General features: G+C 35.4%; 1 protein-coding gene across 1 annotated transcript in view; it reads left to right on the forward strand.

Annotated features, from left to right (window-relative positions):
* Positions 1–25,431, forward strand: part of SYCP2 (synaptonemal complex protein 2) — a 57,781-nt gene extending 32,350 nt beyond the window's left edge. Inside the window, exons 20-39 of the mRNA XM_057312451.1 lie at positions 6,199–6,326; positions 7,108–7,144; positions 9,333–9,403; positions 9,489–9,546; positions 10,002–10,057; positions 10,478–10,535; positions 11,051–11,219; positions 13,167–13,204; positions 13,697–13,867; positions 15,251–15,449; positions 16,636–16,835; positions 20,681–20,771; positions 21,012–21,167; positions 21,707–21,834; positions 22,879–22,973; positions 23,052–23,151; positions 23,385–23,443; positions 23,567–23,645; positions 23,733–23,789; positions 24,796–25,431. Of these exons, the coding sequence (XP_057168434.1) occupies positions 6,199–6,326; positions 7,108–7,144; positions 9,333–9,403; positions 9,489–9,546; positions 10,002–10,057; positions 10,478–10,535; positions 11,051–11,219; positions 13,167–13,204; positions 13,697–13,867; positions 15,251–15,449; positions 16,636–16,835; positions 20,681–20,771; positions 21,012–21,167; positions 21,707–21,834; positions 22,879–22,973; positions 23,052–23,151; positions 23,385–23,443; positions 23,567–23,645; positions 23,733–23,789; positions 24,796–24,810 (1,965 nt within the window). The 3' untranslated portion in view covers positions 24,811–25,431. The remainder of the gene's footprint in view (positions 1–6,198; positions 6,327–7,107; positions 7,145–9,332; positions 9,404–9,488; positions 9,547–10,001; positions 10,058–10,477; positions 10,536–11,050; positions 11,220–13,166; positions 13,205–13,696; positions 13,868–15,250; positions 15,450–16,635; positions 16,836–20,680; positions 20,772–21,011; positions 21,168–21,706; positions 21,835–22,878; positions 22,974–23,051; positions 23,152–23,384; positions 23,444–23,566; positions 23,646–23,732; positions 23,790–24,795) is intronic.
* Positions 25,432–26,096: the final 665 nt, after the last annotated feature.

The raw sequence follows: 26,096 nt of genomic DNA on the forward strand, positions 1-26,096 counted from the left end.
AACCAATGACTAGGGTCAGGAGATCTCATATCTTTAAGAGTATTGTAGGGAGTTTTCTCTTAGCCAAATTACCTAAAATTATGCAGATGATAATTCTTGGTAGTCCTTCCATTTTTAAAGTAATAGTATTTTTTACCTTTTTTTTTTTTTTAAGTAATCCCTACACCCAGTGTGAGGCTCGTACTCATGACCCCAAGAACAAGAGTCGCATAGACTGTGGACTCTGGGTGACTGTGATGTGTCACTGTAGGTTCATCAGTTGTAACAGATGTACCCTCTGATGGGGGATGGTGACAACTGGGGAGGCTGTACATGTGTGGGGGTGGGGAGAATGTAGGAATCGCTATACCTTCTCAGTTTTGCTGTGAACCTAAAACTACTCTACAGAAAAGTCTTTTCAAAAAAAAGCAAGTGACAGAACAATTAAAAAAAAAAATTGCGCACACTCACTGACTGAGCCAGGCAGGCACCCTTAAAACAATAGTATTTTTTAGAGCAGTTTCAGGTGTACAAGTACACTGAGAGTTCCCATATCCCCTTCACCCACACCCACCCCAACCAATATCATTACATTATTATTATTAACTAAATCCTATAATTTACATTATTACATTATTAACTAAAGCCTATAGTTTAGGTTAGAGTTCACCCTTTGTGTTGTATATTTTGACAGATGTATAGCAACATGTATTTACCACTACATTATCATACATAATAATGTTACTGCCCAAAAACTCCCCTGTGCTCCCTGCCCACTCACACTCCTGGCAATCACTGATCTTTTTACTCTCTCTGTAGTTTTGCCTTTTCCAGAATGTCATAGAGTTGGAACCATATAGTATATAGTCTTTTCAGATTGGCTTCTTTCACTTAGCAATAGGAATGACGTTTTCTCCATGTGTTTTCATGGCTTCACAGCTCATTTCTTTTTACTGCTGAATAATATTCCATTATATGCATGTACCAAGATTTGTTTAGATGTTCACCTATGGAAGGACATCTTAGCTGGTTTCTGTGGTTTGACAGTTATGAATAAAGCTTCTGTACACGTTCATTGTGCCCGTTTATGTGGACATAAGCTTCCAGCTCATTTGGGAAAATACCAAGGAGCATGATTCCTAGATCATATGGTTAGAATGTGTTTGGTTTTGTAAGAAACTGCCAGTCTTCTGAAAGTGGAAAAAATGGCTGTACCAGTTTTGCATTCTGAGCAACAGATGAGAGAATTCCTGTTGATCTACATCCTTGTCAGTATTGGGTGTTGTCAGTGTCTTGGATCTTAGCTATTGTTTTATGTGCATGTGGTATCTCATTTTAATTTGCAATTCCCTAATGACATATGAATTTGAGCATCCTTTTATATTTTTATTTACCATCTGCATGTCTTTGGTGAGTTGTCTATTCAGATCTTTTGCTCATTTTGTAACTGGGTTCTTTGTTATTGTCAAATATTAACAGTTCTTTGTATAATTTAGATACAGGCATGCCATGATTTATTGCACTTCATAGATAGTGCGTTTTTTATGAATTGAAGATTCGTGGCAGCCCTGTATTGGGCAACTGTATTGGTGCCATTTTTCCAACAACATTTGCTGACTTTATGTCTCTGTCACATTTTGGTAATTTTCATAATATTTCATAATATTTCATTATTATATTATGGTGATCTGTAATCAGTGTTCTTTGATGTTAATATTGTAATTGTTTTGAGGCACCATGACCGCACCCAGATAGTATGGCAAACTTAATAAATGTGTGTTTTCTGACTGCTCCACCACCTGGCAGTTCCCCCATCTCCCTCTCCTCAGGCTTCCCGGGTCCCTGAGACATAACAATATTGAGATTAGGCCAGTTAATAACCTTACAGGGGCCTCTAAGTGTTCAAGAGAAAGGAAGAGTCACATGTCTCTCACTTTAAGTCAAAAGCTAAAAATGATTAAGCTTAATGAAGAAGGCATGCAGAAAGCTGATATAAGCAAAAATTTCAGCCTCTTGTGAAACAGCTTATAAGATCTGGAGGAAGTTTGAGTGGCCTGGATCGAAGCTCAAACCAGCCAAAAAATTCTCTTAAGCCAAAGCCCACTTAAGAGCAGGGCCCTGACTCTCTTCAATTTTATGAAGGCTGAGAGAGGTAAAGAAGCTGCAGAAGAAAAGTCTGAAGCTAGCAGAAGTTGGTTCATGTAGTATAGGGAAAGAAGCCGTCTCCATAATATAAAAATGCAAGGTGAGGCAGCAGTTATCCAGAAGATCTAGCTAAGATAATTAATGAAGGTGTTTACACTAGAGAGATTTTCAATGCAGGCAAGATAGCCATATATTGGAAGAAGATGCCATCTAGGACTTCCATAGCTAGAGATAAGTCAGGCCTTGCATCAGAGCTTCAAAGGACAGGCTGACTCTCTTGTTAGAAGCTCATGCAGCTGGTGACTATAAGTAGAGCCAGTGCTCATTTGCCATTCAGAAAATCCTAGGGCCCTTAAGAATTATACTAAATCTCTCTGCCTGTGCTTTATAAATGACAGCAAAGCCTGTGTGGCAGCACATCTGTCTACAGCACGGTTTGCTGAATATTTTAAGCCCAGTGTTTTGAGACCTGCTCAGAAAAAAAGATTCCTTTTAAAATATTACTTCTCACTGACAGTGCACCTGGTCATTCCAGAGCTTTGATGGAGATGTACAATTAAATTGTTTTCATACCTCCTAACGTAACATCATTCTGCAGCCCATGGATCAAAGGGTAATTTCTACTTTCAAGTCTTAATATTTAAGAAATACATTTCATAAGGCTCTAGCTGCCATAGATAGTAATTCTTCTGATAGACCTGGGCAAACTAAATTGAAAACCTCTGGAAAGGATTCACCATTCTAGATGTCATTAAAAACATTTGTAAATGGGGCACCCAGGTGACTCAGTTGGTTAGGCATCCGACTCTTTGATTTTGGCTCAGGTCATGATCTGAGGGTCATGAGGTTGAACCCCATGTCAGGCTTCATGCTGGGTGTGGAGCTTTACTTACGATTCTCTCTTCCTTACCTCCCACCCTCCCCCAAAAAAGAACATTAGTGATTCATGGAAAGAGGCCAAAATATCAAGATTAACAGGAGTTTAGAAGAGTTGATTCCAACCCTCATGGATGACTTTGATGGTTCAAGACTTCAGTGGAGGAAGTAGCTGCAGCTGTGGTGGAAACAGCAGGAGAAATAGAATTAGAAGTGGAGCCTGAAGATGGGACTGAACTGCTGCGATTCCATGATAAAACTTTAATGGATGAGGAGTTGCTTCTTACGGTTGAGCAAAGACCATAGTTTCTTGAGATCGAATCTACTTGTGGTGGAGATGCTGTGAAGATTGACAACAAAGAATTTAGAATATTACATAAACTTAGTTGATAAAACATAGGCAGGGTTTGAGAGGCTTGACTTCAATTTTGAAAGAAGTTCTGTGGGTAAAATGCTATCAAACAGTATTGCATGCCACACAGAAATCATTCATGAAAGGAAGAGTCACTCAATGTGGCAAATTTCATTGTTTTCTTATTGTAAGAAATTGCCACAGCCAGTCTAGCCTTCGACAACCACCACCCTGATCGGTCAGCAGGCATCAACATTGACGCAAGACCTTCTACCAACAAAAAGATTACAATTTGCTGAAAATTCAGATGATTAGCATTTTTTAGCATTAAAGTATTTTTAATTAAGGTATGTACTTTTTTTTTAGGACATAATACTATTGTACGTTTAATAGACTACAGTATAGAGTAAACATAACTTTTATATGGCTCTGGGAAACCAAGTTCATTTGACTCACTTTAATGCATTTATTTGCTTTATCACTGTGTTCTAGAACCAAAACCGTAGTATCTGCAGTATGCCTGTACAAGTCCTTTATCAGATATGTGTTTACAAATAGTTTCTGTCTATGGCTCGTCTTTATTTTTGAAACAGTGTCTTTCATAGAACACAAGTTTTTAATTTTAATGAAGTTCTATTTCTCAATTTTGTCTTTCATAGATTGTGCTTTTGGTGTTATACATAAAAAGGCATTGCCAAACCCAAGGTCAACCTAGATTGTCTCTGTTATCTTCTAGGAGTTTTGTAGTTTGCATTTTACTTTTAGGTTTATGATCCCTTTTGAGTTAATTTTTGTGAAGGGTGTAAGTTCTGTGTCTTGGTTTGTTTTTTGTTCTGTGTTTTTTATTTTAGCATGTGGATGTCCCGTTCTTCCACAATCATTTGTTGAAAAGACTATCCTTTCTCCATTGCATTGCCTTTGCTCCTTTGCCAAAGATCAGTTGACTATATTTATGAGGGTATTTCTGGGCTTTCTGTTTGCTCTTTGTTTCCTTTGATTATTTGTCTGTTTCACCAATACCACTCTATATTGATTATTGTATCTTTATAGTAAGTCTTAATGTATGGTAGTGTCAATCTTCCAACTTTGTTCTTCAATACTATATTGGCTATTCTCAGTGTCTTGCTTCTCCGTGTACACTGTAGAATCATTTTGTCGATATCCACAAAATAATTTGTTGGAATTTTGATTAGGATTACATTGAATCTGTAGATCAAGTTGAGAAGAACTGACATCTTGACAATATTGAGCTTCCTATCCATGAACATGGAATTTCCTTCTGTTATTTAGAGTCTTTGGTTTTCTTCATTACTAATGTATAGATCTTGTACATGTTTTGTGAGATTTATACCTAAGTATTTCATTTTGGGGAGTACTAATATAAATGGAATATAATTTCAAACTCTAGTTGTTCTTTACTAGCTTATGAGAAAACAGTCAGCTTTTGTATATTAACCTTGTATCCTTCAGCAGGGCTATCACAATTGCTTTTTTGTTCCAGGAGTATTTTTGTTAATTTTTTGAGATTATATTCCACATAGACAATAATGTCATCTATGAACAAAGACAGTTTTATTTCTTCCCATTCTGTATACCATTTATTTCCTTCTCTTGTCTTACTCCATTCTTAGGACTTCCAGTTTGATGTTGAGTAGAAGCGGTGAGAGTAGGCATCTTTCCCTTGTTTCTGATCTTGGTGGGAAACATATAGTTTTTCCTCTATTAAGGATGATATCCTATAAATACTTTTAAAACCAAGTTTGGCTACCTATTCAATACCAAATATTAGGGTAGAACCTTTCAAGTCAGCCTGAAACACAGAAATTTCTGGTTATTGTGTTGTTTATAAAATACCATATACCGGGGCATCTGGGTGGTGCAGTCCGTTGAGCATCCGACTCTTGGTTTTGGCCCAGGTCATGATCTCAGGGTCCTGGGATTGAGCCCCACGTGGGTATAATTTAATATAATATAATTTAATGTAATATTTTAATATAACATGATATTCTTTTTATACATTGTTGAATATAATTTGCTAATATTTTGTTGATTTTTGTATCTATGTTTATGAGAGATAGCGGTCTGTAAGGTCTGTTTCCTTTCTTGTATTATCTTTGATTTTGGTGTAAAGATGATACTAGCTTCATTTAATGAGTTAGGAAATAGTCCCTCTGCTTCTGTCCTCTGGATGATTGTGGAAAATTGGTGTAATTTTTGTGATATTTGATAGAACTCACTGGTAAACCCTTCTAGGGTCTGGTGCTTGCTGTTTTAGAAGGTATTAATTATTGATTAAATTTCTTTAATAGATACAGGCCTATTCAGATGATCTATTTGTCCTTGTATGAGTTCTGGTAGATTTTACTTTCCAAGGAATTGGCCTGTTTGATTTAGGTTATCAAATTTGTGGGCATAGAATTGTTCATAATATCCCTTTATTAGCCTTTTAATGTCCATAAGAGTGACAGCCTCTATTTCATTTCTGATAGTAATTTCTGGCTTTTCTCTCTCTCTTTTTTTTTTCCTTAGCTAACATGGCTGGAGATGTATTGATTTTATTGATCTTTTCAAAGAACCAGATTTTACTTTCCTTCAGTTTTTAATACGATTTATTTTTCCATGGTTAGGAACTTTTATTTTGATCTCTACGGAGCAGTCTGCACCATTCTGTAAACTTATCCTGTGTTGTTTAATGCCTGACAAAGCCCAGACTTATTAAGTAACTTCTTAACTGCCTTTATTTCTCTCTGTAGTTAAAAATAGAACCAGATTTTTCTTAAATGTTCCTTTATTTTCCTTCGAAGGATTACTGGTAGAGTTTTAAGGTAACTTAAAATTGTTTTCAGAGAGAAAAATCAAAAGAGAAAGGATTTACTGATGCAGCAGAATCTTTGATAAACCAAATTAATAAGAGGTATAAATCAAAGGATAACATAAAGTCTACAAGAAAATTCAAGGAATCTTTGATTGACAGGTATGTTCTTAAATTTTAGACATAAATATATTTCTGACAGATACAACTAAGTTATTTTACACAGTTTTAAGAAGGTTAGTTTTGAGCATGTTCAAGTATTACAACTTTCCAATAGAAAACACCTAGTTATTTACTTATAAAAACAGTAGCTGTTTAATTATGCAGGAAGGGAACTAAATTTGAAATTAGTCATTGTAGTAGGTGATTATTACATTTTATAAAGTATCAAAAATACCATATTGATACAGCATACCATTTCATAAATAAATCTTTAGGATATAGACGCTCTAACATTTTATTTATTGAGCCTAGTGATGAGTAAAACTAAATATATTTAAATATATTGCTTAATGAAACATGAAATTTAAATGAGCTGAAATGAGTTACTTTTATATGGTAAATATGCATTTTTTTGTTTGCAGTCTTCCTGAAGGTTCTTATTGCAAAGTGTTTCTTTACAGGTGATTGGCAGTTAATTCATATTTAAATTAATTCTGGCCTTATGATAAGACCCAAAACAATTACTCTCCTAGCAGAACCATTCATTTCCAATTGCTTGGCACCTCCTACTGCATGAATGACCCAGCTTACTATTAACAGTTAGTGTTGCTATGTACTACAAATGAAGTTGCAAAAATATCAGGCTAGTGCTGTCACATTCCAGTTCCTTACATAGCATATTGAATGTGACCCAAATGTTTTACCTTATATAAAACGGCTTTGATGAAGAACATTCTGATACTGAATTGCTTTTTTAATTTTGGTAAAACCTTTCTTACAGTGGTTTTTCAAACAAATCTGATCTACAGCTCAGTAAGGTAGGTTTCATTTATTTAACTACACCAAATGTATAGTCAAACTCTATACGATATTTGACTGTAAACATAAAATACAGTCACAGTATAGGATGGAATTAGTGTTTTCAGCATGTTCATAAAAGGATTAAACAGAGGACAAGTTTAGCGGCAACTACTCAAAATAGTCCTCTTTCTGTTCTGCTTTTCAAAAACAATGTTTCTTTTCCATATGTGAGTGTGATCTTTTCATTTTCTGGTACCTGATTCAATAAATCTTTATCTTCGTTTTGGGTTTTTTTTGTTGCTTTTCTTTTTTCCTAGCTAATCCCATCTCTTCTGACAATAAAATCCTTCTTAAGTCTCTGTTTTTTGTTAAAAAAAATTACTATTCAGGCTTAAAATACCAATTATCTTTGATTTATTCCTCATAATTTCTATTTTTGTTTCTCTCTCTTTTTTTTTTTTAAAGATTTTATTTATTTATTCGACACAGATAGAGACAGCCAGCAAGAGAGGGAACACAAGCAGGGGGAGTGGGAGAGGAAGAAGCAGGTTCACAGCAGAGGAGCCTGACGTGGGGCTCCATCCCATAACGCCGGGATCACGCCCTGAGCCGAAGGCAGATGCTTAACCGCTGTGCCACCCAGGCGCCCCTCTCTCTCTCTCTTTTTGTGTTATGTTCAGTTAGCTGCTGTATGGTATATCATTAGTTTTTGATGTAGTGTTCAGTGATTCATCAGTTCTGTATAACACCCAGTGCTCACCACAGCATGTGCCCACCTAAATGAGGTTCACCTTCTGTACATTCCTCTTAATTCTCCCCTCTGCTGCCTATGCAACTCCTTTTTCCTAGTTTGAGTTCTACCTTCTAGTCCCTGGATTATTGCAATATCCTTTATGTAATTCTTTTTGTCCGTAGTATTTCTCTTGCCAACCCGTCATTCTATTCAGTAGGAGCTTTTTTCTTTTTAAAGCACACAGCTTCAGTCATGCCATTCTGTTGTTCAAATTCCTTCTTTGGTCCTGTTGCTTACTAAGTGGAGACTCTCGCTGGCTTCCTAGTCCCTTTGAAAAGTCCGTCTTTATTTCCTAGTATTAGCTCCCTATGCATGTCTCCTCTAGCTGAAGCAGAAGAAATTGAGATTCCCTGAAGTGTCTTTCCCAAGTGTTTATTCTTTTTCTTCCCCTCTGCAGAAAAAACTTTGAACTGAGTCAGTGTGTTCTCTCGCTCTTTTCTGGTCGTCAGAACTTTACTACTCCTTGTGAGTCTTACTTCAGAGTCTGCCTTCTTTTTAAAAACTTCCAAGGTCTCCTGACTCAAAATCCAAATGGGCAAGAATTCTTAATCTACACACCGATTTCTTTGTACCATTTTTTGATATTTTACTCACTGTTGCAGTTCTTTTTCTCTCTCCTGTGTCTTCTATTAGCGCATGTCTGTTTAGAATCATCTTTGTATCCTGTATAACACTTTTGCTCCCTTTTGAATCCTTTTTAATAATTTGGCTTATTTTTTGTGTCTTCTGTAATACCTAGCACATGCTAGCACACAATAGATGAACAGATGTATGTAAATGGTGGTAAAAATTCTATTGGAAAGAATAACTGAGATAAGTGATCAGAGGAGTAATATATTAACGGATAAACTTTTTGAAATAATACAGATAATTATATATAAAAGCCAAAATACATAATAAAATTTAATATGAATAACAACTAAAATGAATAGTTTTAATATTTCAAACTTACTGAATTAGACTTCAGAGTATTTCTGTTCAGTAATCAATCATTTAGTGATATTAATAGTGATTGTACATAAACCTTAGTCTCTCCCAAAGTTTTTCTATCTAAGACTTTAAAGCAAATGAGTCTGGGGAAAAAAAGAAGCATGCTTGTTTTGGGACTCTAAAATCACTAAGGTTCAGCTTGTAGGATAGCATTTACCTATGTACAATAAAGATGTAAGGATCTTACATTTTATATTTAATTTACAGTACTCTCAATTATGTTCTTAGTAAAGTCTTCAAAATTTTTATAGGTGTGGATGTTTAATACTTTTATTCAGTTTACATTAAGGAAATGTTTACAGATGTAAAACATCAATAGAAACAAGTAGAAAATACATGAAAATATAATTGCATATGTTGTTTGTTTACCAAGTATACTAATGTACAAGTTTGAATGTTATATAAACTTCTTTTGTATTTAGGAAAAGGTTCAGAAAAAAAGTTATAGACAACTGAAGACTACTTTTGTTAATGTTACTTCTGAATGCCCATTGTAAGTAATTTTTCATAAATCTTAGTTTTATTCATATTTGAAGAAAATTATATAATGGAGTTAATATCTCTCTTCATTTTTATAGGAATGATGTTTACAATTTTAATTTGAATGGAGCTGATGAGCCTATTATAAAACTTGGAGTAAGCTATAAACCAGTATTTTGTATTTAGTATTTATTTTGTATTCACCATATAGTTATTACAGTGTGTGTTTTTTGGTTTCCATTCTCTTGGAGATATGCTTTAAAATATTTTAAAATTTATTTGGCACCAACTTAGGTATATTTGGTTTCCTTTCAAATCCTGTGAACTAAAGTAGAGAAAAATGGGTAATTGGGGTGTGGGGGGACTCACACTACTACATCAAGAAAATCAGTTTCTTTTTTGATACAAGAAATTTTAAAATAATTACTCCTATTTATTTTGTTTTTAGTATATTTTCTAGTATTAGCTTTCTTAAATATAAAAATATTTTAGTAAACAATTTAATTGATGCATCTTATGATAGCAAGTAATTTTATATGTTTACTTTTTAAATTTTTGTTTATCTTATTTCAACACTGAGAAAAAATTTTTAATGTTTATTCACACTATAGATCCAGGAATTTCAAGCTACAGCTACAGAAGCCTGTGTGGATAATTCAATAAAATTGTAGGTGCTTTTATTATAATCAGATGGATCAAATTAAAATAAACTTCTCAATTTTTTTTTCTTCAGTATTTCCCCCCGTTTGTCTGAGAGTTTTTAACATATGAGAAGAACTGACATGATTACCCCCATTATATTTCTAATATTTCAGCCTTTGTTTCTAAAATTAATATGCAGATTCTATGTACGTTTAATATTAGTTGTGTCTCTTAGATGATAAAGCTGAAAGGACTTAGTCCTTTCATCTGACCTTGTTATTCTTACAATTAACTGAGGTCAGAGAGCATAAGCAACTTGGCCAAAATTATATAGTGAATTAGTAAAAGAATAAGGCTGAAAACCCAGTTCTAACTGTCCATGTATGTTACTTTAAGAGAACAAATACTTAACTTTAATTAAAATTACTGCATATTTTTGTTCAAGGATAGGTTTAAGGAATCATGATGAACTTGAAACTTCTCTCAAAACAAAAGATAAAAGAGTAAGTTATATCTTAATGTGTCTATTAACAGCAGTATTTTAGAAACAATTTTCCAATGCCAAAGATGATCACAGATCTAGAAAACAAAATTACTTGGATTTTTTTTCCCCTCTGTGAGATTATCCATGTGCCCACTATGACTTTGGCATGGTCTCTGAGCTGTTTGTAACCATCTAGTAATAGAAGATATGACAGATTTAGTTACTTTCTTTGATGACGTTGGCTTATGTTTCTGTGGGAGTAAGCTGTTTTTAATAACAACAAAATATGAATCTGAGTCTTTGAATTTCTGAGTGACTTTCTAGATATGTTTTCCTTAATGCCAGGTAGATTAGTATGCCAAAAAATTAAGAAGTTAGTTTTTCTGTTGCTTGGGGTTGTTGTGTTTTGTTTGTTTGTTTTTTGTTTTTTGTTTTTGGGGTTTGTTTTTTCTTTTTGGCTTAACTTACCTTGCATAGCATATAATGAGACATATTTCTTCATCTATTACAAGGATTCTTTTTTTTTTTTAATAGATTGTAACAAATCCTAAAAAGAAAAATCTCTTTAGTGATACTGACACAGAATACAGATGTGATGACAGCAAGACTGATGTTAGCTGGCTAAAGGAACCAAAATCAAAACCACAGCTAATAGACTATAGCAGAAATAAAAACATGAAGAAACCTAAAAGTGGGAAATCAAGTAAGAAATCACTTTTTAGAGAAATGTTGCAAATGATTTTACCATTTCAACTAAATGAAATGCTTTGTTGGTTAATAAGTATATTTTTATATGTAGTTAGTGTTTATAACTACATAGCCTTGTGAATGGAAACGAAGAGCAAATGCACCACAACACAACAGTGGTTTTGTTTTTTGTTTTATTGTTTTTAGTAATATGATTATATATAAATTACTTTTTTTACTGGGATCTTAGAGACACAAAATATGATTTTCATATCCTTTGGTTCATGCATATTCTCATCATTTATCTATTCATGGCCTGTTATTCAGTTATTTAGCAATTGTGAATGATGTATTATTAAGTACTCATGAAAGCAACACTTTAAGCAAAAATCAGATCTTGGACATCCCATTTCCTGTCACAGCCAACACATATACTTTTTAGGAATTCACATAGAATTCATATAAAGATATATTGTAAGGTAAACAATTTTCTTGCAGAAATATTTTTGCCTAAAATCTTCCACAGAATATCTTTCCAGCATATGGCTTCTGCTTTGTCTAGTGACTTTCTTGAAGTAGCTGGATAAGAGTTTGAGGTATGGGTTTTCAGCTAGACATAATGACCATTTTCCTGGATTGTTTACTAAAACACAAAGATTTCATATATTCCATTTTTAAAAGAAGACCGCATAACTCTGAACTTTTAAATTGATATGTATTTTAAGGGAATCAGCTTTTATGTCAGGATAAAACTAGCCAGTAGAAACCTCTGTGCATGTGTCGGGGGGAGCGTGTGATGGCTTAAATAGAAGTAAAAATAGAAATATAGAAATGAAGTTTGGCATGTGTTCATAAATGAGGCTGAATCTTGAAAACAGGTGAGGCCTATCATATACATGAGGAAGAGAAGCATCAGTATTATCATCTATAAAAGAGACAAGTCAAGTCTGAAAGACAGCATCACATACTAGTGCAGGGAGTGCAGTATTGGGGTAGTTGGAACACAGATCAGACTTGTGGGAAGATGTTGAAAGACGTAACTGCATCTGGTCACGTGTCTGGACTTCGAAGCAGTGAGTTCTAAGCCAAGGGGAAACAAACATAAGATTCACATTCTCTCAGGGAGTTTACAGTCATTTGTAACATAGAGTAAATGATCAGAGATCTTGAGGAGACCATTCAAGGTTAGAATACAGTCATCAGTAAATACTTCTAAAATTGAACTTCTGAGTGAATTGTTTTGTTTAATGGCTGAATGACTACAAGTCAGTATGTAGGAGCTGGCTTATTGCCAGGATTGGAAAACCTTTCTCCCAAACTTCATTGCTTCCTGGCTTGGATAATCCCATTTCTTAGGCTCCAAAGAATATTTAGAAAGTTGATTGTGCCTGAAAGGCAAGAAAGGGAATAGAAACAAGCTACTCTCAGTAATGTGGATGAATCTTAGAAACAACGGTGAAAAATAAAGCAAATCATAGAATATTACATATGAGATGATACTGTCTTATAAAGCTCACTGTATTGTTTAGGGATACATATCTGTGAAGTAAAACTTTCTTTTTTAACACCCAAGTGAATGAGAAACAATTCAGGGTAATGAAAATATTCCCTTTTGGCAGATGGGATATTGAACATCATAGAGAATACACATAAATAGATACATCGTTATTTATAATCCAGCTCTTGAATGGTAGATGTACATAGGTGTTCACTTTATAACTTATGTTACGTATTCTCTTGCATGTTTACACATTTTAGGAGAAAGGAAATTGGTAATTCATATTCTACCAAACACTATAAAGTTATCAATGTCAATTTTACTTCAAATCATCTTGAAATTTAAATTTTTGAATGAGTTTAAAGATATATTCTTGTTATGACTTTAACTTCTATGAAAAAATATTCTAATAAATTTTAATGCCAGTTCTTATCTATTTGAAAAATGTATTTTCTTGAATTGCAGAACCATCTTTAGAAAGGGGACAACCAAGATCTAAAGTGGTAAAGCCAAGAAGTTTGTGTTCAAACATCACTGTAAAATTATTTTTCTTCTGTCATGTAAAAAAATTCATTTTTTCATCCCATAATTTTATCCTTATTGTTACTCGTTTTTCCATAATTGCTCTAGCCTTTGCATGCATCCTCATACTTCTGCCTTTTTGGATCATGTTGTCCTGTTTTAGGTCTATTTTATTCTGTGGTTATAGGAAATTTTGATATCTCTGCTTCTCTTTTTTCCTCTCTCTTTTTTATGTAAGTTAGGTAATATATACCAGGCCTCTCAGAGCTTTAATGACAGGGATAAAAAGGCAATAGAAAAGATATTTGGGCGGGAAGATAAAATCCCATCATTTAAAAATGTTAATCAGGAATCTTTTTATTCCTACAAATATTTTATGCATTTCTTGTTACAGTGCCAACTTTCTAGCAAATACCTTATATTTCTTATATCTCAGATATTGATCTAATAATTCAGAAATTTTTCTCCTAAAGACACCCAACAAAAACATCACCAAAAAGGTAGAGGAGACCGTTCCAGATGGGAGAACCAGACTTCCACGAAGAGCAGCAAAAACCAAAAAAAATTATAAAGATCTCTCAAATTCAGAATCAGAGAGTGAACAAGAATTTTCACATTCGTTTAAAGAGAAATTGCTAGTAAAGGTAAATAGATAAAATTCAGATTAAAAATTTCTGAAAAGCCTGTGAAAATACTAAATATAGAATATATTTTTGCGAAAATGTCATGTATCACATTTTAAGATGTGACCTTCTATATGAGAAATTTTAAAGACTGAAAATTGATCTTAGGCAATATGTAAATTTGTGATAAGTTAGCATTAGTGTTATAAAACAGATGTTTGACACCAGGAAAATGATAATTTGAAGAAAATATCTTTGAATTAGAAAAATGCTTGATTTTTCCAAAATTTTACTTCAGAAAAGTGCAGACTGTTGGGAAGCTGTGAATCTTTCTCCTTAATGGACCTGAGGTTCTTTCCGTACACTGCCCACCTGTGTCCATCCCTGGTTTCTGTCTTCTAATGTTACAGCTGTATCCCTAGCCATCTCTGCTTGAAAGCTTTTTTAACAAAGTACTTTAACTTCTTAAAATCTCTTAAGAATGATAGGTGACTAGTAGTCTTATTGACATCTCATTTTACAAATGAGAAGTTGAGGCTCAGAGAGATAAAGGAACTTGCCTAGGGTCACACAGGTAGGAGGAGGTGGTAAAACAAGGGTGTGAACCCGGAGAGTCTGGCACTAAAGGTAGGTCTCTGACCATGACACTGTTCTGATTTCACATCGGTAAACTTCCACCTCCCCCTTGTTTATAACCTTGCTAGCCTTTACTTGGAAGACTTTAAGGACTATAATTTATCTCCACATTTTCTATCACTTCTTACTTTAATTTACTATACATATAGCTGGCTAAGTCTTCCCAAGCCACCTCTCCTCTTCTCCCTCTTCAAAGAAAAATCCTGAAAATCTCCATATAGTGAAATATTCAGTGTATCAGTTTACCTCTGCAAGCTCATTTCTCCTGTTCCCTGGTATATACCCAGAGCTGAAACAGATGGAAAAACCTGTGACTCCCAAGCGGGACCTGGGACATGCTCACTTCGACAGCACGTGTACCCAGTGAGACCTGTGCTTCTCTGCTTCCTCTGCTCTGTCAGGAAGCCTTAGTAGGTCTGGCCTGGCCTGCCCTTAGTAGGTCTTCCCTCACCATCTTCTTTTACAACTCCCAAGCATGTCAGCTACCATGAAATCCAGGAACTCTTTCTGGTTTCCCCAAACGGAATATAATTTTCTCCTTACAGCATTTTTTTTGTATTTCTTATGCTATTATAGTGCATGTATTATATTTTCTTGTGAATTTGTCATATGCCTCCTGATATATTAGAAAGTCCTTCACTACTCATGTTGAGACCACTGTTGTGCCTGTAAATAGTAATAGAAGGTATTTAGTATTTCAGCATAATTTGTATCCAAGTATAAATTATTTGTATTCAAGTATGATTTGATAGTTGTCAATACATTTAGGAGGAGAATATCCATTCCAGAAGCAAAACCACGAAGCTGCCGAAGAAACAACAGAACACCTTCTCTGCTGAAACACAGAAGGGTATATCAAAAGAATGGAAAAATCCAACTCTCCTAAAAGATGCTATAAGAGATAATAGCCTTGGTTTATCTCCCATATCCTTATCTGGGAGCCCACCGTCTATAGAAGTAATGAGATGTCAGTATCATTTTTTTTCTCTTAATATTCAATAAGTTTCTATAATGACTAATTGTGTGAAAATACAGTTTGAAGATTAATCTTAAATATGCCCTTCAAAATTATAGGTAGTCAAAACTTTGTTTTTTGAACTAGTTAATGCTGGTAACTTTGTGAAGCAGACATCAGGACCGCGTCCCTGTGACACTCAAGTCTTTCATGATATGAAGTTAAAGATCAAATGCTTCAATATGGAAAATATTTAATGTATATTTATAAATTATAATGTGAAAGCTGAATAAGCTTTTAGGCTTTTAATCCCCAAATATATTTAATAACATGAAAATAATGATGGGGATTTCTGCTTTTCTTTTTTACATTTCATTGACAAAAGTCTCCAAGGAATCCCATGGTCATTCTGTGGACCCATAATGGATTATCTTCATGATGTGAGGTTTGCTTTTATTTAAAAATAACTGACAAAATTCATATTCTTTGGAGCCACAGTGCACACACACACACACACACACCCCACACTTCTCCAGCATAGAAACTATAAGTTTGTACTTTTTATATTTTTCAGTTACTTTTAAGGATATTTTAAAGCATTTCCAAGTATCCCATCTTTTCTGTTAAAATTCAGGATTTAAAAAGTTAACATATACTTCCTCCAGAGTAGCTATTTTGTTCTTTTCTAGAATATTTTCATAGTGCTCAGGACCACTGTAATGTCAGATAACCACATACTAGAAGACAGATGTACATGCCCTTATTCGGCCTGAAAACTGTCTGAGAATTCATTTATACTAAGACTTATTTTGGCTGTGAATTTCCTCATCTATGTATGAAGGATTTAGATAAGCCATCTCCAACCAGAAAATCCTGTGATTTTACTATGTGACTGTATTGGCTATGATGTCAAAATACTCAAGATAATACTTAGGTTGATCATCACAGAGCAGCTCGTATCATATTCTGTTTGAACTTTTGAAAGTTCTTATGATTACATTTTAAATTGAGCTACAATATTTTCTATAATATTTTCAGAGTCCTAAAAATTTGGTCTTGATTTATTAAACATTTATCTTTTTAAATATAGGTAAGATTTGAGGATTTGATCATTATGTTCTTAGGATGTAATCGTACTCTGAAGCAGACACCAGTGATAATAGCTGCCACCTGTTTTGTGTTTTGTGCGGCAATACAGGTATAGAGAAGATAAGAGAAAGGGATTTTACTCAGGATTATGACCGTATAACAAAATCTCTATCACCGTCTCCAAAAATTTCATCACCTGAATCCTTAAGCAGTAAATATGGAGTTGGAGGCCCAAAAAAGTCACTTAAAGACAGTGACAAAAGTTTATGTGCAAGAGAAAGTTGCTCACCAATTCCACGATCCTTCTTGGTAAGAATATACATTATTTTTTTCCTTTATCAGGTGTATCTGAAGGGGGTAAATCATTTGCCACTAATCTTAAATATACATTGCTTATCCACCTAACGTAGGGTTCTGGTCTTGGTCTGCGGGAGAAGAATAACCTACTGATAAGTAAAATAGCCTCCGTGAAACTTCTAGACTAGTAAGTAGCTGTACAGGAGGAAGGATGTAGTGGTGTGGGAAGCACGAAGTGCTGTTAGGAGTATCGTGATAGGAAAGATCACTCCCACAGAGGCACTACTAGTCTACACATCCAAATCACATAGTTCACGGAGGCACTACTAGTCTGCACATCCAAATCACATAGTTCACGAGTGAATATGAAAAGTAACAAATTTAACAATACATGAAAAATTATTCTTCCTCTTTTGTATATTGTTATATGTACCATTTCTTCTTAATACGTAGTTATGTTCACAAGGGTTGTAAAAAGACATTAAAGATAGGAACCAATTACGGTCAAAGTGAGGGAGGGTAGCTAAAACTGTCATGCCTACAAGGAATAGTTTTAAGTTGTGGATACTTTGGTACCAGTTTACAAACCCCACCCCACCTCCACTCCCCCCCCCTTTTTTTTTTGGTTTGGGTTGTATAAATGGCTTAAATTGGAGAATTTTAAAGCAGTAATAAAGTTACAGAACTGACTACCAAGATAATATAGCTTACTATAACTGGGTATAGCAGAAAGAGTTTTGAGTCAGATTCGCATTTAAAATTCTGGCTCTCCTCTTTGCTGTGTAACATTTTACAAGTTAATGAATCCCTCTGCACCTCAGTTTTCTCATCTACACAGTGGGGCTGTGAAAAATTGGTCTGATTGTACAAGCATTACTACCCGATACATAGTAAATACCCAAATATATTATTCTCTTGATAATGTGCTAACCTCTGTATATGGAGATGGAATTAATTAATGAGAGTTCAGTACACCTACAGCCACGATCTAAAACCTCTGATAAAACCAAACTTCTGTCCTACAATTTCGAACTGAATGTTTTTATTCCTACAGGGTTTTAAGGTCTTTTTATTCTGTTTAGCCAGTAGTCTTCACAGAGCACATTTTTCTAACAAAATCTCTCGTGAAAGCACCAATGTGTCAAAAAGATAAAAATGGAGCTGCACTATTTAAAGCAGACAGGAGGTCTGCACCCCAGCGTACTCGGCCTCCCTCCCCAGTAACCCCCAAGGCACCTTTGCAAGACTCTCAATTTCTACAAACCATAGTTTGAACACCAGTTTCCTACTAGCTCATCATCCCACCATCCTTTGTCAATATTTCTCTACCATCCTTGGTTTCCCTGAATCCTTTAGCCCCTCAGTATTCCATCTTGCAAATCTCAAAACCTAGATAATCCCCTGCCCACTTTTTTTATGCTACTCGGTGCTAGTTGGAATTTTAACTGTCACATACTTGCCCTTTGTTTCCCATTAACTGTTGACTCTAGATATCAGAAATTTGCTATGTAAATAGCTCTGACAGCTTGCGCTCTCCGACACTGCAATGTGATAGTGCCCATTTCTCTACAGTTTCAACCGGCTGACCAGATGGTTCTCTTTTTGCCAATCTGTAAGTGTAGTGAGTAACTTCAGTCTGCGTTTTACTGATTAACAGCATCAGTAGTTCGTGTTTTTTGGCCGGTTTGTGAATTGCCTGTTTTTTCTAATTTTTTAATTGCATTGTCTCATTTTTCTTATAAATTCGTAGGAGTTCTTAAAATATTCTAGATATTAATTCTGTATTGGTTATGTACAATGCAAACATTCTTTTTCCAGTATGTTTTCACTTAAATAAAAAACTTCCATATGACAAAAAAAAAAAAAAATGAAATTTACCAGTCTTTGTGTTCAACAAACACAACATTTTTCTGGTAAAAATGTTAGTTTTGATTCCTTTTAACTTTTAGGATCAATCTTTCTCGGATTTGTCTTTGCACGTGGGTGGTGAAGTAGAGCAGCGTCATGCATGAGGTACCCTCCTGTCTCCATCATTTGCCGTGTTCATCTGGGCACAACCCCTGGCAACAGCGGGGAGGAGGGTGCCTGGGCCAGCGACTGTGAGGTGGGCTCTCTTTGTGCTGAGGCCACATGGCTGTCAGCAGTAGAGCTTTACAGGGTGCTTCACCACCCCACACCCCTCTCATTCTTGTACACACTCTTGGCCCTCTACTCATTCATGTAAATTTTGCAGTTTGTCTAAGGGAATTGCCATTTCCCAATATTGATACTGAGCTTTCTTGTCCACATATTTTTCTCTCTACATTTTGGTGTTATTTCCAACAAAATTATGCCAAATCTTCCACAAAGAAAATAGATTAATTCCTGTGTTTTATGGAGTTTCTTTTTGCTGTATTAAAAAACCTAAATTTTGGGGGTTAATTTTTTGCTTTTGTATAGAAACACTATTGATTTTTATATCTCCAACTACCTTGACTAATTCTGTCATAGGGCCTGCCTAGGGCCTCTTGGATTTTGAATATAGACAGTTACTCATGATAATTTTTGCATTTTTCCATTCCAGTTCTTATACTTTAGTTTTTTTTTTTTATTGTTAAAGTGATGATGACCTTGGGGGCAATGTTAACTAGATACCATACTAATAGGCGTGCTTATTCTGTAGTTTTTGGTGGATACTTTTATAAAATTAATGTTTTAGTTGTCTAAGGATTTTTTCCCCTTTAATTGTGAATGGGTGTTGAATTTTAGCAGCAAATGAATTATTCCCTCAAAACATAAGTAGCTTTGGTTTCATATTGTTGTTTTAGCTTTAAATAATTTTCTAATTTCCTTTAGGCTTGCATATGTCTTGTTCATTCATAGCCCAGGCATACTCCAATTAATACTGTTGTGAATAGAAAAAATATAAATTCTGTGGTACTTACACAAGATACACACAACTGGAACAGCTACTCAGATGTAAGCGTTCATAGTTCAGAAAAAAAGTTGATGAAAGTTGAATTTGCAAACAATAATGAAAATCCTATACAAAATACAAAATAGATGTTTAAAGGGTAGTATCCATCCAACTTAAACTAAGATTGTTCTTACAAGAACCAGATTACTGGCCTTTAATAATTATTTTATTTTAACTGTTACTGAAAATCTGAAAAAATTTGAAATTTTTAAATGAGAAGTTGTAAGGTCTTAAATAGTGAGGATATAGCTGCTGAACCACTGACTTACACAGTTATAACTGGGACTTTCTGTTTTCATGATTAAATAGAAATTTGGTTGAGCTTTGTGCCACTATAGCAGTCCATCAATCCATCATTAAAAATATTGTAATTACCTGTAAAACAACGGTAAGGCAAAATTGTACAGCTTGGCGAGGGCTCAACCCTCCACCTCAGTAGATAGGCTCCTGTTCCTTTTCTGCTTGGTCTGGATCTGCCGACCCACCTCGTAAGTAAAGGCAGGCGACTGGAGTGGGCATGCGTTTTCATGGAATAGGAAAATGACTCATTTGACTGGCATGGAGAAACTTGTGTACTGAAACAGGAAAACACCAGGTTAGATGAAAAAGGTGTGGCTGAAATGTAGGTTCAAAGAGTTTAGACTTCTAAGAAAGAATTGAAAAGCAGAAGAGTAGTTGAAAAAGCCAGCTGAAAACTATTGCTGTAATTTAAGATTGAGACGAATGTAGGAATTTTCATTAATGTGAGGTTGTGTTAGAGATACAGAGGAAGGGGTATAAACAAATTCTGTAAGCTCTCTTGGCTTCGCCTTTGACCATCTTTCTCAAACCCTAAAGCAAGTAAATTGCAAATTTGGTCCATTTCTTTTTCAGATAGTTTTGTTTCCACTTTCTATTTTAGGGAAGTCATTCCGCATCTCCACTTTCCCTGTCTAGTGAAGGAAGAGAGCAAATATGGTGTGACATGCCTTGTGACTCTACTCACATGTCAGGTTTGTAGTCCTAGCACTGCTTTAAAAACAGTATTAATGAAGTACTACTGTGAAATTTCATGTAAAGGAATTATAGTTTAAGTCATAACATTTATTCGATCTAGTTAATGTCAAATGGAAAATAGAACTTAATGCACAGTTGCCTAAAAATGAATAACCAAAAGGCTTTTTTTTATAAAAGCAAGAAAATTATTAGGTATTTTTAATCGATTGTAGCCCTGTTTTTTAACTGTACCTAAGGCCCCACACAGCATCTTAATCGCAAACGAATGTACATAGAGGACAATCTAAGTAATGCTGATGAAATAGACTTGGAAGAGGAGGAGAGAGGGAGAGTGTACTTGCTTCCCAAAAAACTACCTAAAACCGAAGACAGAGATCATCACACTTACAAAGGTAAGTAGATCAAATGCCTTTGTCAGAATGCAATTATTGTGGAAGGTGGTTTCTTAGATCTTGAGTGATCCACAAAAAAAATCCCCTCTGTAAAGAGAACTCTGGATAAGTCTAATAAGGATGATGCTTTATCACAAAGTTCACTTTATGTGAAAAATATGGTAGTCAGGGTCTGTACTTATAAATCTCCTTTGTAATTCTATTATTGATTACCACAAACTTTACAAATTTACGGACAGATCTGTGTGTCACTAAATATTTGGTTGTTAACATGGAAATATTTAAAAAAATGATGAGTCCAAAAATGTTCCATCCCAATGTTACCATTGCCAAGAGGATTTTTTAGAAATCAAAATATTTTTAAATTGAAAAATAGGAGTTCTACCTTTTATGACATAATTCTTAGATCACACATAGAATCTGAAAATAAGATTTTGTTCTCAGCTTCATGAGACTTCTAAACTTCATGAAGTTTAGTTTCAGACTAAATTTGTAATAATGCATATTTTAAACTTAACCTGAGTGTCTTCATTTTTTAGTGTCTGGAAGTGTATCTCCATTATCAATACATGACTTTTCTATCCGTGGGGAGAGCTGGGAAAGTGAGATCTCGGGGCTAGGGGTGATGTGTGAGAGCCTCAACACGGAATTCAGGAGGAAGTTTCACGTGAGTTACCGTTCTTTAAATTATGATTTATCCCAATAATAAGATACTAGCTTTCTATGAGACTAGCAGCTGCGTTGTCTCTTGGCAACAAAACACCCATTTATTAACTCTCTTAGTCCTCACGGACTGGTGAAAAGTGGAGTGAGTCGTCTTAGGAGCCAGGTTTCTCTTCGAAAATCTGTGTGTTACCCATATTCTTTCTTTTCTAGATTCTTCGTCTTATTTCCCTTTTCAATTTGTTTACCATTTGGACTCTTGGCATGATTTTTCTGTTTTTCTGAACAATTTTCTTCTCCTGCCTCATCTCTTTATTGCCCAGAGATGACTGCTAGAGAGGGCACTGTCACAGAGCATAAAGGATGCAGCCCCTCTCATTCTGTGTCACCACGTCTGCACACCTACGTAGCCTTAGCTGCTGAGGCTCCAGTGAGGTGGTGATTGCAAAAATACTTTCTGGAACAATTTTTAGTTATTGTTTTCTCCACTTCCTTATCGCACATGCCTGTGTTTAGAATAGCTTTCTTTGCCTGCTGTTAACCTGTGCAGAAAAACATCTTTTATCATCAGCCCCATCTCTTCCTTGTCTTTTTCTTCTCTCTGAAATTAAGATTCTGTGTATTTTATTTTGATTTTAATTATCAAAGTTCAACATGCTCTAAACAAACAGAGAAGCCCTGATTTATACATACTGTTCTGCATCTGGCCAGGTCTCACAAGTATGTTCTCATGGAAGACGGTAATAATTCTGTGTGTGACTTTTAGGCTCTGTTCCTGAAGAGAATTATAATCAGTAGCATTTTTGTAAATAATGTAGACTGTGGTGTCTTTACAAAAACAATGATGAAGCCCTTAGAACCTTCTTCATGGAACCAGACGCTGCTCTGACTGAGCTAATTTATTAACACTTGGGTTTAAATGACCAAGTTTTGCATTTGTCATTTTTCTGAGTTCTTAATTATTTCATGGTAAAGGCTTTGTTCTTAACATAGTCTTGGTTAGATTATTTTGTAAAGAGTTTTCAAGTTAAAAATTAGTATTTTTCAGATCCGCCAAAAAATGATGGATTATTTTACTAAGCAGTCTTGGAAAACGGCTCAACAACATCTGAACACAATGAACCATCAGATTCAGGAGTATAGGTCTGTAATAAAAACCTCTTTTGAAATCTTCTGAATGCTGTGGTTTACAAAAATAATTTCATTTTGTTTCTTTAATAGGATCAAAAAACTTGATAAGTTCCAATTCATCATCATTGAGGAGCTGGAGAATTTCGAAAAAGACTCACAGTCTTTAAAAGAGTTGGAGAAGGAATTTGTGGTTTGTGCTTTTAAAGAGCTACACTTGTGAAAACTTACTTTTGTCCTTTAGAAAAGAGTTTTAGATTTCATATACACACACTTATAGACTGACGCTTACGATGAATACCTTTGATAATAAGGGGAACACCCTGAGAGAGAGTGTGTAACATCTGGAATATGCTTAGCAAATAGCCACGTTGTTTAGGAATATAGTAATTCTCCAAGAGTTAATTTTTGTATTTTAAAATTTAGGATTTCTGGGAGAAGACATTTCAGAAGTTCAATGCCTATCAAAAAAGCGAACAGCAGAGGTTAGTGTGATGTTCTTAATGACTGGAATCTATATACATTTTTAATTTTTAGTAAACCTAAAAATCTAATCACTATATTATAGCAATTCAATTAAAATAACTACAAACAATTCCTTTTGCTAGGCTGCACCGTTTGAAAGCCTCCCTGGACAAAGATGTCTTCCACAACACAGCTTACGAAGACACTGTGTTTACATCTGAGGTACGGCTTTTACCTGTTTGTAGATCAGCTCTCTCAATGCCATGAACATTTTACACTAAATTTCATAGATGAAACATGTATTTACAGATGTGTTCGATGAAAGAAAACATGAAAATGCTGCAAGACAGACTCCTGAAGGAAACAGTAAGTCTGCTCTCGGGTCGGGGCTTCATGGGGATTGGCCGCCAGTCAGTGGCAATTCTTCTTTCTTTTAGCCCAGTGATGTTTAGTTGTTTAAATTAGAATAATGGGAGCAAATGCATCGTAAAATAGTAATAGAGGTGACTAAAATGAGTCCCCCGTAAGGAAAAACAGAATCAGTTGGCAGATTTTAAAATGAGCTAAAAGAATGACTTCTCGGCACCGTACGGAAGCACCGCGCGCTGCGGTGGGCCTCCGCGGTGCCGTCCGCAGGAGCCGCGTCAGGACAGAGCTACCCAGAAGGGACTACTGTCTGCTTGGACAACAGGACTCCATTTACTTAGATTTGAGGATAGAAGTAGTTGACTTTCCAGGGGTCTAGTAGACCAGAGCTGCATTCTGGGGGAAAAGTACTCCTGGGGTGGGCGGTCCAAGTGAACGTGGCGGACATTCTTATGTGTACTGTGATATATCCACACACAGATTAGTATTAATGTCCTTACCCAATTTTAATAGAAGCTCACTATGCTGGAATAGCAGAGGATCAGGCCTTTATGGCTAAGCCACCTTAGCTTGAAGCAAACAAGCTGACTGGACTGGTGAACAAAATTCAGTCTAGAAAAAAATTTCAACAATTTGGGATTTAAAAGACGATCTCTCATATCAGTGATAATGCCTGAACTCTGTAGCTAGCTAGGAATAGATCCTGGGGGCAGGAGAGTTAGATAGCACTGATAAAAAATATCTTTCTTTATGAAAGGGACTGTTTTAAAAAGAAGCCCAAGTAATAGCTAGTTTTTTTCCCCCCTCTATTTGGTGGTTTTACAGTGATTGATAATTTAAAATCTAAGCATGATTTTTTCCCCCCCGGCTATAGCAAGAAGAGGAGCTTCTTAATGTACGCAGAGGACTGATGTCATTATTCATGGCTCATGAAAGAAATGTTCGTGTGTGAGGTCTAGGTGTTATCAACAAGTTTTATCCACTTATTCCTTTTTGTGTATAACAGGAAATACCAGAGTAGCCCTACAAAGAGAAAAACACACATGTCACCCAGGCAAGAGTGCTTTTGTAGGAGCCTCCAAATCCAAAGAAATGTCGTCTTATGGATGAGAAAGAACCACTTTAACATGACTCCAACCTCAAGAGACTTCTGTCTGTAGAATACTACTCTTCTTTTAAAGAGAAATTTTTGGGAAACCAAACAGCAAAAGGAATTTGCTTGTTTTTGAAGTAATATTTACATTGAATAAATCTTACCGAGTTTACTCATAAAACTAGTTTAATAAAGTTTATCTTATAAAATATTTTTAAATGAATACAGTTTGAAGTAAATATAAGGTATTGCTAGTTCAGAATATACTACATGTAATAAAATTTAGCCATGCTGAGAAAGGGGAGAAGGCTCGGATTTAAAATGCTTACCTGGTACTCTCAGCACACTGTGGGAGAGAGTGTTTATTCAGTTACGGCTCCAGTTACTATATTGTCTGAACATCTTAATTCTAGGTAGAAGTCTTAACTCATAAGCAGGCTGTTTTGACCAGTACTTTTTAAGCTCCTAAGATTCGTTGTAATATCTTGCTAAAATATACATTTGTTTTAACTGTATAATTAAGTTGAAATAAATGCTATGTGACTTGAATATTATAAAGTTATTTTATAAATTATGTTCCTCTTTTATGAACATTGGATCAAACAAAACGTCCTTCTCCCGTCGTGCATCTGAACGGCCTCCCCCTGTTGCCGGCCCGCACCAGGACGGCAGAGTAGGAATACGACCAGTATTTGCAGACAGTGGTAAAAGCAGCTCTCAGTCTAGACAAGCAGAGGAATTCAGTTATCAATCAATCAGTAGGGCAGCAGAGATTCTAGGTCAAGAGACAGTGACAGCTCTGCCCTAACAGTAAATAATCCTCAGGAGTTGAAACTCCACGTTTCCCGGTGAGAATTTAGGGCTCCTCCCATCTTGACTCCCCTCCCCGTTTGGCCAGACTTTCAAGTCAGCTGCATGATGGGTCACACGCATTCCCATATTGCACCGAGTGCGCGGCCCAGCCCGGGTCTCTGCTGCGAGTACCCAGCAGTTGTTACCCACTGGGTCTCCTTCCCAATGTTCTTCTCTGCCTGACCTTCCTCCGCCTGCAGCTTGCTTTCTGCAGTAGTCCTGGGCCGTGCCTGTTACCTTCCTTGTCCCTCTTTCCTTCCTTACCCTTTATACTCTAGTCAAAACTAATACTTTTTCCCTCTCTCCTCTCATTGAATCTGCTAATTCCGACCCTTCATTCCACAATCTGAACATCACAGGAG

Source organism: Ursus arctos, unplaced genomic scaffold (assembly GCF_023065955.2).
Source record: "Ursus arctos isolate Adak ecotype North America unplaced genomic scaffold, UrsArc2.0 scaffold_16, whole genome shotgun sequence".
In the NCBI taxonomy this organism is placed as follows: Eukaryota; Metazoa; Chordata; class Mammalia; order Carnivora; family Ursidae; genus Ursus; species Ursus arctos.